This window comes from Myxocyprinus asiaticus, chromosome 43 (assembly GCF_019703515.2).
Source record: "Myxocyprinus asiaticus isolate MX2 ecotype Aquarium Trade chromosome 43, UBuf_Myxa_2, whole genome shotgun sequence".
NCBI classification, from domain to species: Eukaryota; Metazoa; Chordata; class Actinopteri; order Cypriniformes; family Catostomidae; genus Myxocyprinus; species Myxocyprinus asiaticus.
This window is the reverse complement of record NC_059386.1, coordinates 32,478,400-32,496,497: the sequence shown is the minus strand read 5'-3', so window position 1 is coordinate 32,496,497 and position 18,098 is coordinate 32,478,400. Positions and strand designations below refer to the sequence as shown.

The window sequence follows — 18,098 nt, the reverse complement described above, 5'->3', positions numbered from 1 at the left end:
ATGCTATAACCTTTGATTGCTTTATCTTATCGATACAAAATTTTTCTCAGTTACAATTAACATGATTGGGAACAAAATAAAAGATTATTTACACCCAGAGATATATAATGTCAAATCAGAAAATTAAAGAGTACATTTTTGGCTTAAGTTTGTTTGTGAATTTTCAGCAGTTTCTTAGGATGTGAGAATTATTATTATTATTATTTTTTAAAGTTTTCTTTACAATGATACCAGACACTTGACCCTCATTTGTTTTTTGTATAAGCCTTTAATTTTGGGTATGCCATTGAAACAGGAAATCTTTAAAAACACCTTCAGAGCTTAAAGGGTTAAAGGCAGAAATGTGAAGCTTATAATTTTATAAAAGCACTTACATTAATTCTTCTGCTAAAATTGTGTTTAAATAATTGTTTTACAGTCGTTTCAGCAGTTACACCATCATGGATATCAGATCTTCTGTAACTTTACAAAGAAAAGGTTAGTAAGCTGATAACACGCACATTGTTTACACTTTGTGGCTATACTTTTCAAACAGTGAGTATTTTAATGTTTACGGATCACTTCCATTAAGTGCTTTGTACTTGTATATTTGTATATTTTATTAATAAAAAGGAGGGTGAGTCGATATTTATTTTTGCCACAAATGCTGTCAGTGGAGCTTAACTTGTATTGAGCCCATAATATTAGTTAAAAAACAACATTACATGACTCTCTGAGTCAGGCAACAATAGAACAGAAAAGGGAATTTCTTGATTAGAAACATTTCCTTACAAATATCACACCTTTCTTTGCACCAAGAAACCCAAAGTAGGCTGGAATGTCATTTAAAAGCTCAAATAAGCTACTAAGAATGTTTAAACTCAGAATTTCCAAGCATTCTTGCATCTCGGATAAGCAAATGGAACAGTTAGAGGATATGTTTGAACAAAATACCCTGTAATGGCAAAAAAAAAGCTGTAGAGTTGCTTCCAGGCTCTTCAAGAAATAGGTTAGAGATTAATTACCCATCTAGGCAATCTTAAAAATATGATACAACCTTAAATAGAGGGATTTTCAGTATTGCTAAAATGTATTTTCCAGTCTACATCAATGGAATGGTCTGTCAGCAATGGTATGGAAAAAGTTTGCGATGTTTTACGCTTACACTGTTAGCTAGATTGCTACAGTCATGCATTAGGTATCTAGTCACCTAATATTATTGAAATGTTTCTCAAATAGTGAATCAAAATGCATGCATGCTGTAAATATTGTGACAAGGAAGCATTGTTGTTTTGGACGTACCGCATGGCATAGAGAATTACGAATAGTGGTGTACATATCAAGTGTGCAAATGTCAATGCCCTCGCATCTGTCTCGCAAAACTGGACGGGTTTGGACTGCACTCAGAAATCTATCGAGTTTTAGATCAACAATACAATGTCTCTACAATAAACTTGAAACCTAAACCTAACTGATAATATCATAAAAGCAAATGTGAGATGAAAAACAATTGCTGAAGCAACCTCGTGATTTTGTGCTGCTTCAATGACACTTTCGGCTCAAGTTTCGACTCAAGTGCTCTTAAGGACTCGTACCTCTATCCTTTACATCGCAAGTGCAATGCTCTATCAGTTGAGCTAATGCGCTGTTTTACACGTAATTTGAGTGAAAGAGAATAGAAGTTGTTGTTTTAGTGCCTTGTGTTAAGTTCACTAGAAAACTGCCACAATATACAACGAGCCATGGAAAAACTCCTTTTTGCAAAAATGTAGGTATAGTAACATTTATATAGTAATGTAAGATTCTATGAGACAAGGTTGCAGCAATAAGCATGATGTCACTTTCAAAATTATGCTTTTGGGAGTTTTGAGATTTGATGCAGGTACAAAACATTAAGGCATGGGTCTTTAAAAAGTAATGATTATCTATGGGACCATTGTAGACATTTCCAAAAGTAAGGGGGACATGTCCCCTCCCCAGTAAATGAATGCTACGCCCCTTCATCTAAAACATATGTGATAACACTTCAAGATGTCCCTAGATTATATATATATATATACACAGGTGCATCTCAATAAATTAGAATGTCGTGGAAAAGTTCATTTATTTCAGTAATTCAACTCAAATTGTGAAACTCGTGTATTAAATAAATTCAATGCACACAGACTGAAGTAGTTTAAGTCTTTGGTTCTTTTAATTGTGATGATTTTGGCTCACATTTAACAAAAACCCACCAATTCACTATCTCAAAAAATTAGAATACATCATAAGACCAATAAAAAAAACATTTTTAGTGAATTGTTAGCCTTCTGGAAAGTATGTTCATTTACTGTATATGTACTCAATACTTGGTAGAGGCTCCTTTTGCTTTAATTACTGCCTCAATTCGGCGTGGCATGGAGGTGATCAGTTTGTGGCACTGCTGAGGTGGTATGGAAGCCCAGGTTTCTTTGACAGTGGCCTTCAGCTCATCTGCATTTTTTGGTCTCTTGTTTCTCATTTTCCTCTTGACAATACCCCATAGATTCTCTATGGGGTTCAGGTCTGGTGAGTTTGCTGGCCAGTCAAGCACACCAACACCATCGTCATTTAACCAACTTTTGGTGCTTTTGGCAGTGTGGGCAGGTGCCAAATCCTGCTGGAAAATGAAAGCATCTTTAAAAAGCTGGTCAGCAGAAGGAAGCTTGAAGTGCTCCAAAATTTCTTGGTAAACGGGTGCAGTGACTTTGGTTTTCAAAAAACACAATGGACCAACACCAGCAGATGACATTGCACCCCAAATCATCACAGACTGTGGAAACTTAACACTGGACTTCAAGCAACTTGGGCTATGAGCTTCTCCACCCTTCCTCCAGACTCTAGGACCTTGGTTTCCAAATGAAATACAAAACTTGCTCTCATCTGAAAACAGGACTTTGGACCACTGGGCAACAGTCCAGTTCTTCTTCTCCTTAGCCCAGGTAAGACGCCTCTGACGTTGTCTGTGGTTCAGGAGTGGCTTAACAAGAGGAATACGACAACTGTAGCCAAATTCCTTGACATGTCTGTGTGTGGTGGCTCTTGATGCCTTGACCCCAGCCTCAGTCCATTCCTTGTGAAGTTCACCCAAATTCTTGAATCGATTTTGCTGGACAATCATAAGGCTGCGGTTCTCTCGGTTGGTTGTGCATCTTTTTCTTCAACACTTTTTCCTTCCACTCAACTTTCTGTTAACATGCTTGGATACAGCACTTTGTGAACAGCCAGCTTCTTTGGCAATGAATGTTTGTGGCTTACCCTCCTTGTGAAGGATGTCAATGATTGTCTTCTGGACAACTGTCACATCAACAGTCTTCCCCATGATTGTGTAGCCTAGTGAACCAAACTGAGAGACCATTTTGAAGGCTCAGGAAACCTTTGCAGGTGTTTTGAGTTGATTAGCTGATTGGCATGTCACCATATTCTAATTTTTTGAGATAGTGAATTGGTGGGTTTTTGTTAAATGTGAGCCAAAATCATCACAATTAAAAGAACCAAAGACTTAAACTACTTCAGTCTGTGTGCATTGAATTTATTTAATACACGAGTTTCACAATTTGAGTTGAATTACTGAAATAAATGAACTTTTCCACGACATCCTAATTTATTGAGATGCACCTGTATATATAAAGAGGTTTCGTCAAAGACACTTACAATGGAAGTGAATTGGGCCAGTCCATAAACAGACTGATCTCACTCCATAAACACTAAAATACTCACTGTTTCTAAAGTAAAGCCACAAGATGTAAATATTATAAATGTTGACAGGATTTTAATGTGATTAAATCCCTTTCAGGGTTTACCAGCATTACGTCATCATGGCAAATAAGTTGTTACATTGGATATAACCTTACACTGATGAGGTTAGTGAGCGATTTATCATACTAACATCATGTTAACATGTATAATGTTTACGTCTTGTGAATATACTTTTAATATAGTGTGTATTTTAGTGTTTATGAACTGGCCCCATTCACTCCATTGCTAAGGTAACAATGATTTTTGCATTTCTTAATTATATTTTAAATAAATGAGGGACGAGGTGAAATTATTATTGCTGATAATCAACACTATGCCACAAATGCTGCCGATTGAGCTTAACTTGTATTGAACTTGTCATTATTTACCCAAAGAACTGCTGTTACATGAAAACAAAATCAATAATAAAAGATAATATGATTTTCGTTTTTACGTGATTTTTTTTTTTTAACTATTTCTATAAGTATTTTCAGGATGCTCTCTTCTTCTGCTATATCTCTCTCACTCTGAATTTTGGCACATTAGGGCTTTACAAATATGGAAGCATTAATACTGCCTCTATAATACAGCAGGGATGGTTAATTGGCACACCATCATTTCATTTAGAGGGAAATTGCAAACGTACACACCTTAAAGAAACAACTGAATTTAAAAGAAATGCTCAAGAGGAAGTGACATCTGAGGGAATGACTAATTAAATACAATAGTAAGAACAGTTCCCATGTGACCAGCATTACATGTTCTGAACATAATTTTCCCCCCATCTGGCTCAATCGCTGCAATACAGGAGTAAAATAATAATTTAAAGCGATTAGTTCACTCAAAAATAAAAATTCTGTCATTACTTACTCAACATGCTGTTCCAGACCCATATGACTTTCTTTCTTAAGTGGAACACAAAAGGAGATGTTCTCAGTCACCATTCACTTCCATTGCATTTTTTTCTCTCCATACAATAAAGTGAATGGTGACTAAAGCCCTAAAATGTCTTTTTGTGTCCCATGCAAGACTGGAACAACATAAAGGCAAGTAAATGATAGAATTTGTATTTTTGGGTGAACTATCCCTTTAAGACGACAAAAACAAATCAGCTGTCATAATAAAATCCTTGTGAGTTCTGGAGAAAGTTCAGCTAGAAGGTCAAAAAGCTCCTCTCTGGCTGTGAGGCTCCTCGTCTGAGCTAGATTCCTGATTCTTGCTCGCACCTGCAGATCCCAAAAATGAAATGATCCATAAGAAATAATGATTAATTCTTCTGTGTTAACATATTCTGACATCATTCAGTGGACTGTGTCCAAAATTAACAGACAGACTGTAGTGAAATATTTTTAAATAGTTTGAGAAATCCATTTAATTTTACAAATATCTATGAATTGTACTGATTCACTGGAACAAACATCATTATGAGTAGAGGCACAGTCAAAAGTCACATAAAGTTTAGAAATACAAGTCAGAAGGGGGGTGGGGTGTCACATAATGATTAAAAAAAAGTCTGATAAAAATAGGGATGCAGCAGTTGTTTTGTGGCTTATGTCGATCATTTTTTAATTTTAATTTATGGACAATAATGCCTGAATAATATTTTACCTGCTTTTATGCAAACAATCTTAACAGAATGTCCCAGGTTCAATAGATACCTTAAGTCCAGATAAGCTTAAATGGCAGCATTTGTGGCATAATGTTGATCACTAAAAAAATTCTAATTTCAACTCGTCCCTTGTTTATTTTTAAAAAAGCAATTACAAAGCAAAGGCAATTACAATGGAAGTGAATGGGGCCAGTTCATAAAAATTTAAATACACACTGTTTCAAAAGTATAGCCACGAGACGTAAACGTTATATGTGTTAACATGATTTTAGTGTGATAAAATCAGGGATTTAATGGTTTTATAGCATCAAGAAGATTAAAGGGTTTACTGCTGTTATGTCGTCATGGCAAAAAGTTATAATACCGGATATTACTTCACACAGAAAAGTTAGTAAGTGATATTATCAACACGTATAATGTTTACATCTTGTGGCAATCCTCGGAAACAGTGAATATTTTAATGTTTATGGACTGGCCCCATTCACTTCCATTGTAAGTGCCTCACTGTAACCGTGTTTTTTCTTTTAATAAACTTAATATTTTTTGTATTAAATCAACATTATGCCACAAATGCTGTCAATTGAGCTCAACTTGTATTGAGTCCAGAATATTCCTTTAACTGTCCTAAAAATATGCTTCATTTTGTAAATGTAATATATACAGTAGACATATATAAGAGCTGTCAAAATAAACGCGGACCTCTTATCGCTATTTGTATGTACAAAGCAAGACTTGTGACAGAAAGTAAGTACTTTGCGGCCTCTGTAAGGCACACTTTAACTACCACAGAAGCACGTCAAGTCTTAACTATAACGAAATCGCAGAATGAGACGTTGTCTGCAACGTTTTTCAGGTTGGCATTGACGCCCTAATGCGAATCATAAACGCAGCTTTGATTGCTATAACAAAGCGGATAGCCACAGTCTACCGGTAGATTAATATTGTGGAGGATGAGAGTTTAAGAGATTTAATGCCCATTGCAATGAAAATGCAACCTGTGGGGAAACTAGTTCTTTCAATTAGTCAAACTCCCACTTAAGACTTTAGGAAACGTTTAATGTTACTTGAATTGGTGCTATTTTAGTGCATTTCTATCTTTATACTGTCATCATTATATTGTTACAAATTTTGTTTTGTTTTCTTTCCTAAAAAAGGAAATAAATACATTTTGATAAGAAGTGTATATAGAGTCAAATTGCAGCACTTTCATAATCTGCGGTTAATCACGATTAACTATGAAAAAATATGCGATTAATCGAGAAAATATGTATTTATTTTTTAGGTTACATTTTACCCATATACACTATATTGCCAAAAGTATTCGCTCATCTGCCTTTAGACGCATATGAACTTAAGTGACATCCCATTCTTAATCCATAGGGTTTAATATGACGTCAGCCCACCCTTTGCAGCTATAACAGCTTCAACTCTTCTGGGAAGGCTTTCCACAAGGTTTAGGAGTGTGTTTATGGGAATTTTTGACCATTCTTCCAGAAGCGCATTTGTGAGGTCAGACACTGATGTTGGACCAGAAGGCCTGGCTCGCAGTCTTCGCTCTAATTCATCCCAAAGGTGCTCTATCGGGTTGAGGTCAGGACTCTGTGCAGGCCAGTCAAGTTCTTCCAGCATCCGCTGACCCCGCTCTGTCGTTTTACGTGGCCTACCACTTCGTGGCTGAGTTGCTGTCATTCCCAATCGCTTCCACTTTGTTATAATACCACTGACAGTTGACTGTGGAATATTTAGTAGCGAGGACATTTCACGACTGGACTTGTTGCACAGGTGGCATCCTATCACAGTACCACGCTGGAATTCACTGAGCTCCTGAGAGCGGCCCATTCTTTCACAAATGTTTGTAGAAGCAGTCTGCATGCCTAGGTGCTTCATTTTATACACCTGTGGCCATGGAAGTGATTGGAACACCTGAATTCAATTATTTGGATGGGTGAGCGAATACTTTTGGCAATATAGTGTATGTTCTTGAAGGGTTTTGTGAGAATCACCCGTATCCTGTTCGAATTGTGCTGAGTATTACTGTCTTAAAAAAAAAGATTTTTGATAAATACAAACATGGTCGTAGATATCGTGCATCTCTAAAGAAAATTGGGACCCACTTTATATTAGTTGTATTTAACTACTATGTACATAAACATTTGATCAAATGTACATATGTGTTGTCACATTGTATTTAGATTTAAAAAACTGCATTTATAGTTACACTGTTAAACTTACCTCTAACATTAAACCTAACCCTACCCCAAACCATACCCTAATCTAAACCCTAACCCCAACCCTAAACCTACCCGTACCTCAACCTCAGTAGCCGCAAATGTGAATTTTGCAGAACAGCATGTAGTTACACAATAAATACATTGTATTTTATTGTATATAAAGACACCTATTATAAAGTGGGACTGAACATTTTACTATATTAATATTTAAGGACATCCTAAAGTGTCTTTAGATTTACTGTTTATATATTGGCCATTTTATTAGTTACCAAACATTTTCTACCAGTTTGGTACAGTAAAGTGACAGAAAATGACTTACCTGGACATTTAAATCCTGTCTGAGAGTTTAATGTGGAGGTACCAACAGACAGAATTAATACAGAACAGGGTTTCTTTGCAAAACGGTGGCAGTAAAAAGTAAACAATAAGCTCATGACAGTAATGCAATCATAACCGCTTTTCCGCCCTGTGATGTCTCAACATGCTGGTGGAGTTTTTATGCATGTTTCAAGCTTAACATATCATGCGCAGAACTGCTCTTGCATTTACCTCATGCAAAGAACACTAACAGTAGTTGTCAATTGCATCAAAGAATGAAAAGTGTAGCTGAAACTCTAATGGAGATAAAAAGAGGGGGAAAATAAAGGGAGGGAGAGAAAAGACAAAGAGAAAACAGTCTTAGTTCAGCGTAAGACAGGGATGAATACAGAAGCCGGACACATTTCCTGCTCTCGCTTATAGAACACATAGTTTCACAGACGTTCCCATATGACCTGTTCTTGCATGTTTCGATTTCACAACATTCCATAGCTAGCCCATTAAATGAAAACATGAAAAGAAAAACAAACAGAAAATCAAAGCACACCTTATGTACTCGCTTACATGCGCATTTACTGGAATGTTCATGCTACATTTTCTTTGTACCTTGTGTAGTGTTTTTTTCATTCAGGAGTTTTGTTTGACTGTTGGGTAGGATTTTTATTTCAGGGGCCTCGGGACTCTGTGCCACCCGGGAGGCCAACAAGGCGTTGAGGTACTGCAAACGGGTCACCTGTGGGACATGGTAAAGAAATTTTAACAGAAAAGCAAAGACGAACTCTACTAAAGGTCACAAACTTAGACTGTGTCCCAGCCAAGGTCAAGTATTTTTTCAGACTTAACTGAAATCAAAATGTTGTACTAAGTGAAATAAATCACAGCCAATCAGAACATATTAGATGTTTAATATACAACTAGGTGGAGCTCTAATCTTTCAGGTCTTTATTGAACACATCCCATTAAACATTCTAGCATCTTTATTGGGTTAATGTCTGGGCTCTGACTGGGTCACTCCAAAAGGTGGATTTACTTCAATGTTTAGGCTCCTGTTGCATCACTCAACTTATACTGAGCTTCAGCTGGCACACAGCTACCCTGACATTATCCTTTAGGATATCTTGATAAACTTTGGAATTCATTTTTCTCTTGATGATGGCAAGCGGTCCAGGTCCCGATGCAGCAAAGCAGCCCCAAATCATGATGCTCCCTCCACCGTACTTCACTGTTGGGATGATGTTTTCATGTTGGTATGTGGTGCCCTTTTTACGCCATACGTAGTGCTGCATGTTCTTTCCAAACAATTCAACCTTAGTTTCATCAGTCCACAAAATATTTTCCCAGTAGCTTTGTGGAGTGTCAAAGTGGTCTTTGGCAAACTTCAGATGCGCAGTAATGTTTTTGTTGGAAAGCAGCGGCTTCCTTCGTGGTGTCCTGCCATGGACATCATGCCTGTTTAATGTTTTCCATATAGTAAACTCATGAACAGAGCTGTTACCCAGTTCCAATGATTCCTTCAATGGTTCTTTTTTTTACCTCATTGAGCATTCTGCGGTGTGCCCTTTGAATCATCTAGCTGGACGGCCACTTCTAGGGAGAGTAGCCACAGTACTAAATCGTCTTTATAGACAATTTGTCTATCTGTGGACAGATGAATATCTAAGCTCTCCAAGATAACTTTGTAACCCTTTTCAGCTTCATTCAAAGCAACAATTCTTGATCACAGGTCTTCTGAGATCTCTTTTTTAGCAAGGCATGGTCCACTTCAGCAAATGCTTCTTGTGAATAGCAAGAGTGCCAAGTCAAATTAGCTCAAACCCAGACCTCTAATCTTGTTTCAATACTTAAATGCCAGGTTTGCCAACTCCTGGCTCTAATTAGCTTTTGTTGACGTCATTAGCCTAGGGGTTCACATAATTTTTCCAAACTACACTGTGAATGTTTGAATGATGCAATCAATATGTACAAGAACAATACAATTATTTGTGTGTTATTAGATAAAACAGATTGTGTTTTTTTCATTACTGTAACTTAGATGATTAAACCAGACTTTAAGACAAATTTATACATAAATGCAGGTAATTCCAAAGGGTTGACACCGTATTTTGTTTTATCATACTTTGTTTCTATGAAAAATACTACTGGGTGTGTTCAAATGGGCAAGTGTTCCAGGGGTATATTTTCATTGATTTGTTTGATGTATTTAAAGCTTTAAGTGTTTAAGCTTAAAGTACCCAATTCAAGTGATTTTAATAGGTGAGCATGTAAGTAAAAGTAAGAATAAATTAAAAATGACTAAATAAACAATTTAACTTAAAAAAATGTTACTTTAGCCAAAAGGGGAGTAGTTTGCATCCCAAATGAGTCAATGATGTCACCCTTTTTTTTTTTTCACTGGATCTATTGAAAAATGCAATTCAGAGAAAACAGTTACTTGAATACACCTCTTCTATAATAAACACGTTTTTATTTTCTGAGTTCGAAGTCATTTTGATATTTCTTCTGGGTGGTGCAACCATCTAGAGATAAATAAGTCTCATTAAAAGCAGAAACTATTTTATAACAATTAAATAAAATCAGCAGTGACACAATTTTGTTTTAAAATATTATTAAAATCAAAGTCATGTGGTGTAAACAACATGCAGGTAACCATTCTGTTGTCACATGACAAAAAACATAAAACATAGAGGGACCCCTTCAGACCCTCATGACTGTGTGTGAAGTTTAAAGAAATATCAGATATTTTCACATTTTTATGAAAAATGTGTTCAAGTCAAATGGAGTAACCCTAAGAAATAATCAAGATGACTCAAACACTCATAATATTTGTCAAGGACCCAAATCTGGATGTGTATGTATTTCAACAGTCAGACTGTGGATAAAACCAAGAATATCCACAAACTAAGAATGTGTGAGTAAGATGAAAGCACTTCCTGTTGGGTTCGCTTACCTTGATGAACTGTAGGTCTGTGAGGGCTCTGACTGTGTAGTCGGGACAGTAGCTGGACGGGCTGGTGGCATCTGCGAGTTCAAAGGGGTCTCTGGGGGACTGACGCTGTGTTGAGACTGGAGACTGGTGGACTGATCATACAAATAAAACATTACAGTCAATATACAAGGATATACACTGCAAAGCATAATTGCAGCAATGACACCTGTGCTTTAATCAGGTGTGATGCAATAAAACAACAAACGATAAATCTTATCTCTTCCACAGATGTTTATCTGAGTTGTTTGCCTAACCAGCCGCTACCACACCAAGCGATCCACAGCAAGACATTCAGCTCTCACAGTTTTTGGTTTTGTGATGGATGATCTGATTATTGAATATAGAGTTGATCTGTGATTCTCATAAAGTCATGTATTGCCACAACAAACCTGAGGAGGGAGCTGTGAGTGCTGAGACGCCATAATAGGTGAAAGCACCGTTCTCAAACTTTAAACCCTCTTTCCCAATCTCCACCTCCACACGGCCCTACACGCACACACACACACACACACACACACAAACAAACAAACAAACAAACAAACAAACATTTAACTGAAACACTGTGTGTAAATCTCAGGAAAACTTTCAAGAAATGCCTGGGTCATATTTCCCCCCAAAATAAAAAATAAGAAATTGATTTTAATTATAAATAAATTAATTTTAAAATGTAACATTTGTTTTTATTTCAAAACATATATCATCAAAATATATGTATTATTATTTATATGTATATTTTATATATTCATGCAAAATATTGATAATGTTTTACTAAATAAATATACATACAATTGATTTTTTTATATTAAAATAATAATATTAATGATTACATTTTGATCATGTGTATACATTACATTTAATATTTATACATTATAATATATATTTTAATATAATATTATACCATCTATATTTTTTTATATAATTTTACACTATTTATTATTGTTTATATGTATATTTATATATTCATGCAAAATATTGGTAATATTTGTATATTATATAAATAGACAACTTATAAATAAATAAACAATTCCATATGTACACATCATAATTTATATATATATATATATATATATATATATATATATATATATATATATATATATATATATACTGTACTATTATATATACTATTATAATAATGTTTGTGTATTTATATATATATATATATATATATATATATATATATATACATACACACACACACACACAAGTAACATTTGTATAATATTAATACAATATATCATAATATTATACTAATATGTATATTTATATATTCGTGCAAAATACTGGTAATATTTGTATATTATATAAATATACATAACTAATAAATAAAATAAAATTTTCATATGTATACATACAAATATTTATAATACACAAATTTTTTATTCTATATATTCTAATATATTATACTGTACTATTATATATACTACTATAATAATGTTTGTGTATATATATATACACACACACACACACACACACACACACACACACACGCACATTATATATAATATAAATATATATGTAACATAACATTTGTATAATATTAATACAATATATCATAATTTTATACTATAATATAATATATATACTGTATATATACATATATATATATATATATATATACACACCGATCAGCCACAACATTAAAACCCCCTGCTTAAAATAGTGTAGTTCCCTCTTGTGCCACAAAAACAGCACCAACCCGCATCTCAGAATAGCATTCAACCACAATTGTACAGAGTGGTTATCTGAGTTACCGTAGACTTTGTCAGTTCTAACCAGTTTGGCCATTTTCTGTTGACCTCTCTCATCAACAAGGCATTTCCATCCACAGAACTGCCGCTCACTGAATGTTTTTTGTTTTTGGCATCATTCTGAGTAAATTCTAGAGACTGTTGTGTGTGAAAATCCCAGGAGATCAGCAGTTACAGAAATACTCAAACCAGCCCATCTGGCACCAACAATCATCCATGCGATTATCTAATCAGCCAATCGTGTGGCAGCAGGGCATAACATCACGCAGATATGGGTCAGGAGCTTAAGATAATGTTCACATCAACCATCAGAATGGGGAAAAAATGTGATCTCATTGATCTGGAGCGTGGCATGATTGTTGGTGCCAGATGGGCTGGTTTGAAAAGAGTATTATTATATTTTATTTTCTTTTTTTCTTTTGATTTCGGGATGAAAAATGACCCGCACATTTCTTCTTGACATTCACCCTTGTACTACAAAACATAAGGGCCATGGTCAAATTGAGCCTTTCTAGTTATAAGAATAATCTAGATTATTGTAATGCATTACTGGCAGGATGTCCTGCAGGTTCTATAAATAAACTTCAGTTAGTTCAAAATGCAGCAGCATATGGGAGCCACGCTGACTAGAACCAAGAAATATGATCATATCAGCCCAATCTTAGCCTGTGCCAGCCAGATATAACTTCAGTCTACTACGATGGACTTCACAGAAGATTAACTAATGCCAGCGCCAACCATCAGATATGGGATACTTCACTGGACACTGCCTGAAACTTGGATTTAAAATGGACTCCACCGGAAATTAATCTGCCACAAGATTACAGTCGAACTGCAGTGCACCTTACTGACCTCTGGATGGACTACACTCTTAAAATGGAATACATACTGTAGATTATAAATTAATTGCAGCCTTAATCAGCCAAATAACAATAGACAATGCATCTATTTGCACTTCCGCAGTTAATTAAGAATGTACATTCTAAGACTTTAGTCATTAATCTTACAGTTAATACAAAATCTTTTTGTTTAAACATTGGCCCCTAACACTTACTTAGTTTAATAATTGTAAATCTTGACTTGTACTACACATTAATAACTAATATTGGCATTATATTCATGTTGTTTCGCCAGAGGGGAACTAACCCCCACAGTGAGCCTGTTTTCCCACAAGGTTATTTTTCTCCTTTAACCAACATCTTATGGAGTTTTGTGTTCCTTTCAACAGTTGCCTTATGCTTGCTCACTAGGGTATAATATAATTATTTTCTATTATTTATTTTAAGGCACAATTTATAATCATGTCTTTCTTTGCTTTCTTTTTTTAAACCGCACTATTATGACTCGAAGGCATTACTATATTACAGGTTTTTCTGTTGAAGCATAATTTCTGTAAAGTTGCCTTGAAATGATGTGTTGTGAAAAGCGCTATACAAATATAAATGACTTGACTTAATCATCATCATCATAACCATCATTAAACTTTTACTTATATAGTACCTTTAAAAACCAGTGCTTAAAAAGCACTTTACAGGAAGCACATATGTCCATGAATACATTTACATACACACGTTCTTGTACCTGGAGCAGCAGAATGAAATAGTCCACAGGGTGGTTCCGTGTGTAGAGGTAGTGATCAGGACTAAGTCGGTTTCCTGGGTCAAACCTCACTTCTTGGTTGACACTCGGGTGCCGCAGCAAATGAAATAAAACTCTCTCCGACACACGCTGCGGGCAGAAATGTTCCACCTCTGCAATAAAGAGAAGAGGGGTGTGGTAGTTAATGGTGTATGAACAGACACTAATTGATCCCGAAATGTCCTTTATGAGTTGATGCTTGTTGCAGAGAAAAAGTTTTTCTTTATGGTTTGCTTTCTTCACCCAAACGTAAAAGTAGATCCAAAAAGTGAATTAGAAAATAGATAGTTCTGAGTCTAAAATCTGACTGGATGAGCCTAATATTTAAAAGCTGTGCATAACTAGAACAAACTATATTGACAAATTACAATGTTGAAATTTTAAGATTTGACTATTTCAATCTTGCGATAATAATATCGCAATTTTTTTAATAACGAATGTGATTTTGGCCATTTTTCCCTTATTTTTTCACAATTCAGATGGGAACATTTTGTCTTTACAAAGGTAAACAATATAGATATTGCACATGCTCATATCGTGATTTTATTGTGATTGCAATTCATTTGCACAGCCCCATGATTTTTCGAGGCCTGGGAAATGTACCATGACCGTTGACCGCTTAACCATGTTAAAATCGCGGTAACACACATCCTCTCACGGCTCAATGCTTTATTTTGAAGCAGACCTCTGGACAGGAAGCGGTGGGTGGCCAGCAGCAGCTGAGGCGAGGTGCGTATCTTCGGCTCGCCCTCTGGTGTTTTAAATATGGAGAACTCCTCATGCACACTGCGGGGCTCCAGGGGGATCTCCAGTGGGGCTGTTGGACGTTTCACCTTCATGTCCACTGTGGAATAAGACAAAAATACATTTTAATTCAATTAAAATAAATTATGCAAAATCGCATTTCCAAAACACATCATTCAGCTACTCACTGTAACCATCAGACTCGTCCAGGATCTCAGATTTGATGATCTCCTCAATAACGTCCTCCAGCGTGACCAGCCCGAGAACCTCATAAAACGGATCTCCTTCTCCTTCATTATTCACCTTCTGAACGATAGCCAGGTGGGAGTTTCCTAAGGAGAAACACAGTCAGAGAACACATGATGTAATATACAAAATGCATTTAGAAAACTTTAGAATATGGTTTTGAGATTGAGAAGAGGTCAAGGAGTGATATGGGAGCCATGAAACTAGCTAGCATGGCTCTGTGGGATGTGAGAACAAATGATTTGGTCATAGTTTTATTGTAAAATAATCACATATTTGTATAATATTATTAGGAATAATTAATTATACAGCATTCATTATACAAAAATATTTGACCACAGAATGCCATTATTAACCAATCAGAATCTAGTATTTTAGAGAGCCATGTAATAATAAACACTGTTATCAGAACCGTTTTGTACATAAAGTACGGGTAATTTTGAGTAGAAAATGAACTTCAGACTTCACAAAACAAGAAGTTACCAAACGTAACAACAACATAAAACAACTGTGTAAATAAAGTTGCAAACATTGAAACCATGCAAGCTCATTAATTATTCAAGGTGCATGCTGGTAACACCTGCATCGAAAAGTTAAGTAAAATTGACTTATTTTATTCAATTGTTAACTTTACTCAAATTAGCGAATATATATGAGACGCTTTTCTAAGAACTGATACATGATGACGCACTGTAAAGATAACAAACAATCACGAATAATATTAATTTATAATCTAGAGCAATCATTTAAAAAATGTTTAAATTGAGTACAAATATAGAATTTACTTAATATTTTCAAGTTCACATTTTAAATAATTCAATGTATAAAGTACTTAATCTTTTCTGCTATATTTACTTCACAATATTTCAGTGTATATATGAAAATGTAGAAAGAATAAAAAATCAAATAAAAATGAGCCCTGATGTTATCTGCTTCCATTAGACCGATACCGATAAAAGTTTTGCACATGAAAATATAATAAATTACAATATATATACACAGTATATATATATATATATATATATATATATATATATATATATATATATATATATATATATATAAAACTAAATAAAAACCCTGATATTATCTGCTTCCATTAGACCGATACCTGCTGATAAATGGCAAAATATTGGCCGATACTGATTTGGTCAACGATATATAATGAATCACTACATTGTAGGCATCTTTTTAGGCCTTTACATGCCTTTTTTGAATTCCTCCAGCATTGCATCCAGCTTGGTGTCATTAAAAACAAAATGCAGTGGATGATTGTAAAACTTTGTGATGGTGGTCATGGGGGTGCGATCTTCTGGATCAACCAATGCCAGGTCTTTCACATAGAGGATTTCCACAATATTGGACCTTTCCTCATCATACACAGGAACCCGAGTATATCCGCTCTGCATGATCTCTGACATAGTGCTGAAGTCCAGCACGGCCGTGGAGGGCAGCATGAAACAATCTTTCAAGGGTGTCAAGATATCCTCCACAGTTTTGGTCCTGAGAGCCCCCTTGCTGAACTCCACCTTGACAAACTCATTATAAGGATCATTCACACTAGTCCGAATCATTTCCATGGTTTTTTCACGGATGCCACAGGTGCTCACATCACGGCGCAGGACCAAGTCTAAAATGAGCCCAAGAGGACAACTAAGCGGACACGTCAAAATGAGACAGATCTGGGCCAGCCATATCAAACCTGGTGCCATTTGGAAACCATAGCCAGAACATATTATATGAGGTACCAACTCTGCAAGAACAAATATTAGGAAGCCACTAGTGAACACTGCAGGTAAGATGGACCCATATAGACGGTACAACAGCACACCAAGCACCGAATTCCCCAATGCACAAATGAACAACAGCGAGCAAACCAGAACATTTCCTCGCCTCCTAATGGGCTTGAGGCGCTTGGCTGCCCGCTTTTCGTCTTCTGAACCACAGCTGTGCAGAACATACAGCTCCAATGGATCCATCCACAGCAAACTCAGATTCAAGCATCTGACCACACTGCAAATCAAAACCAGCACCACAACAACCAAAACCAGACCCCAAAGTGGAATGTAATCGAATGGCACATCCGGGTCCTTTATAAGCAACTTGTCCGACCCAAACGTCACCCATGCCTGGCCCTTTAAGACACACACACGATGGAATACTGACGCTGCATCCTTATTCTCAGATTGGGATGATGCATTCTCGGTTCGGACCTCTATGAGTCCGTTATTCTCCTCGTCCGACCCGTACTGTCCAAGAACCTTGAACGCAGCGGCCCTGCGGAGGTCCTCCTGCGCGCACGGGTCACTCGAACCATCTCCAGCAGCGGCGAACGCGACCCACGACCAGCTCTCATTGACCAGATAGGACCCAAATAATCTGAGCTTGAAAGTGGACCCGTGCGGAGCTACGATGACCCGTTCGCGCATGTACACCCGCTCGCTGGCGTCCTCCAGGCGCAGCCCGAAAACCTGCGGTTCTTCCGGGCTGCAGGTTCCGAACCCGCACAAGAGTGAGATGATCAACGGGAGACGCAGCTCCGCCAAGCTGACCACCATATTGGAACAGGGCAGCCTGGCTTTATGAATCATGTGACGTTGATGTTGTGCTGTAGCTACCCTCCTACTTTTTCACTTGTTTTCATAGAAAACAGCGAGGAAAACTGGCTCGGTCCGGCCGCCATTTTGGCTCCGATATTATTAAGAAACATGCTCGTACGTGCCCTCTAGCTTCAGAGCCGCAATGAAAGCAGTTTCATGTTTATACGTACGCAATGTCCTCTCAAATATAGACCAATGGCAGTACAGCAGGCTTGTGTTTGACCAATCGAAGAACGGGCT

The 18,098-nt window shown here is 36.4% G+C and overlaps 1 protein-coding gene across 5 annotated transcripts; it reads right to left on the bottom strand.

The window, feature by feature from the left end:
• Positions 1 to 3,518: 3,518 nt before the first annotated feature.
• On the bottom strand, positions 3,519 to 17,933 carry LOC127433898 (metal transporter CNNM3-like). 5 transcript variants are annotated; one of them, XM_051686218.1, is made up of 10 exons: positions 16,466 to 17,931; positions 15,201 to 15,344; positions 14,954 to 15,112; positions 14,212 to 14,381; positions 11,269 to 11,365; positions 10,841 to 10,971; positions 8,500 to 8,626; positions 8,125 to 8,189; positions 7,895 to 7,913; positions 3,519 to 4,961 (listed from the first exon to the last, which is right to left on the bottom strand). In XM_051686218.1, the coding sequence occupies exons 1-8, from the start codon at positions 17,847 to 17,849 to the stop codon at positions 8,140 to 8,142; spliced, it is 2,262 nt and encodes a 753-aa protein (XP_051542178.1). In that variant the 5' UTR covers positions 17,850 to 17,931; the 3' UTR covers positions 3,519 to 4,961; positions 7,895 to 7,913; positions 8,125 to 8,139. The 5 variants fall into 5 exon arrangements, with proteins under 5 accessions (XP_051542178.1, XP_051542176.1, XP_051542175.1 ...); XM_051686216.1 differs by lacking the exon at positions 7,895 to 7,913; XM_051686215.1 differs by lacking the exons at positions 7,895 to 7,913; positions 8,125 to 8,189 and having other exon boundaries at positions 16,466 to 17,930.
• Positions 17,934 to 18,098: the final 165 nt, after the last annotated feature.

What these genes read in the sequence shown, in the direction of transcription:
- LOC127433898 (XM_051686215.1), bottom strand. Translation starts at nt 17,849, where the DNA reads ATGATTCATAAAGCCAGGCTGCCCTGTTCCAATATGGTGGTCAGCTTG. An exon ending in CCACCGCTTCCTGTCCAGAG is followed by an intron (nt 14,382 to 14,953) that starts GTCTGCTTCAAA and finishes TCTTTATTGCAG; the next exon opens with AGGTGGAACATTTCTGCCCG. An exon ending in TGAAAAAAACACTACACAAG is followed by an intron (nt 4,962 to 8,499) that starts GTACAAAGAAAA and finishes TGGGATCTGCAG; the next exon opens with GTGCGAGCAAGAATCAGGAA.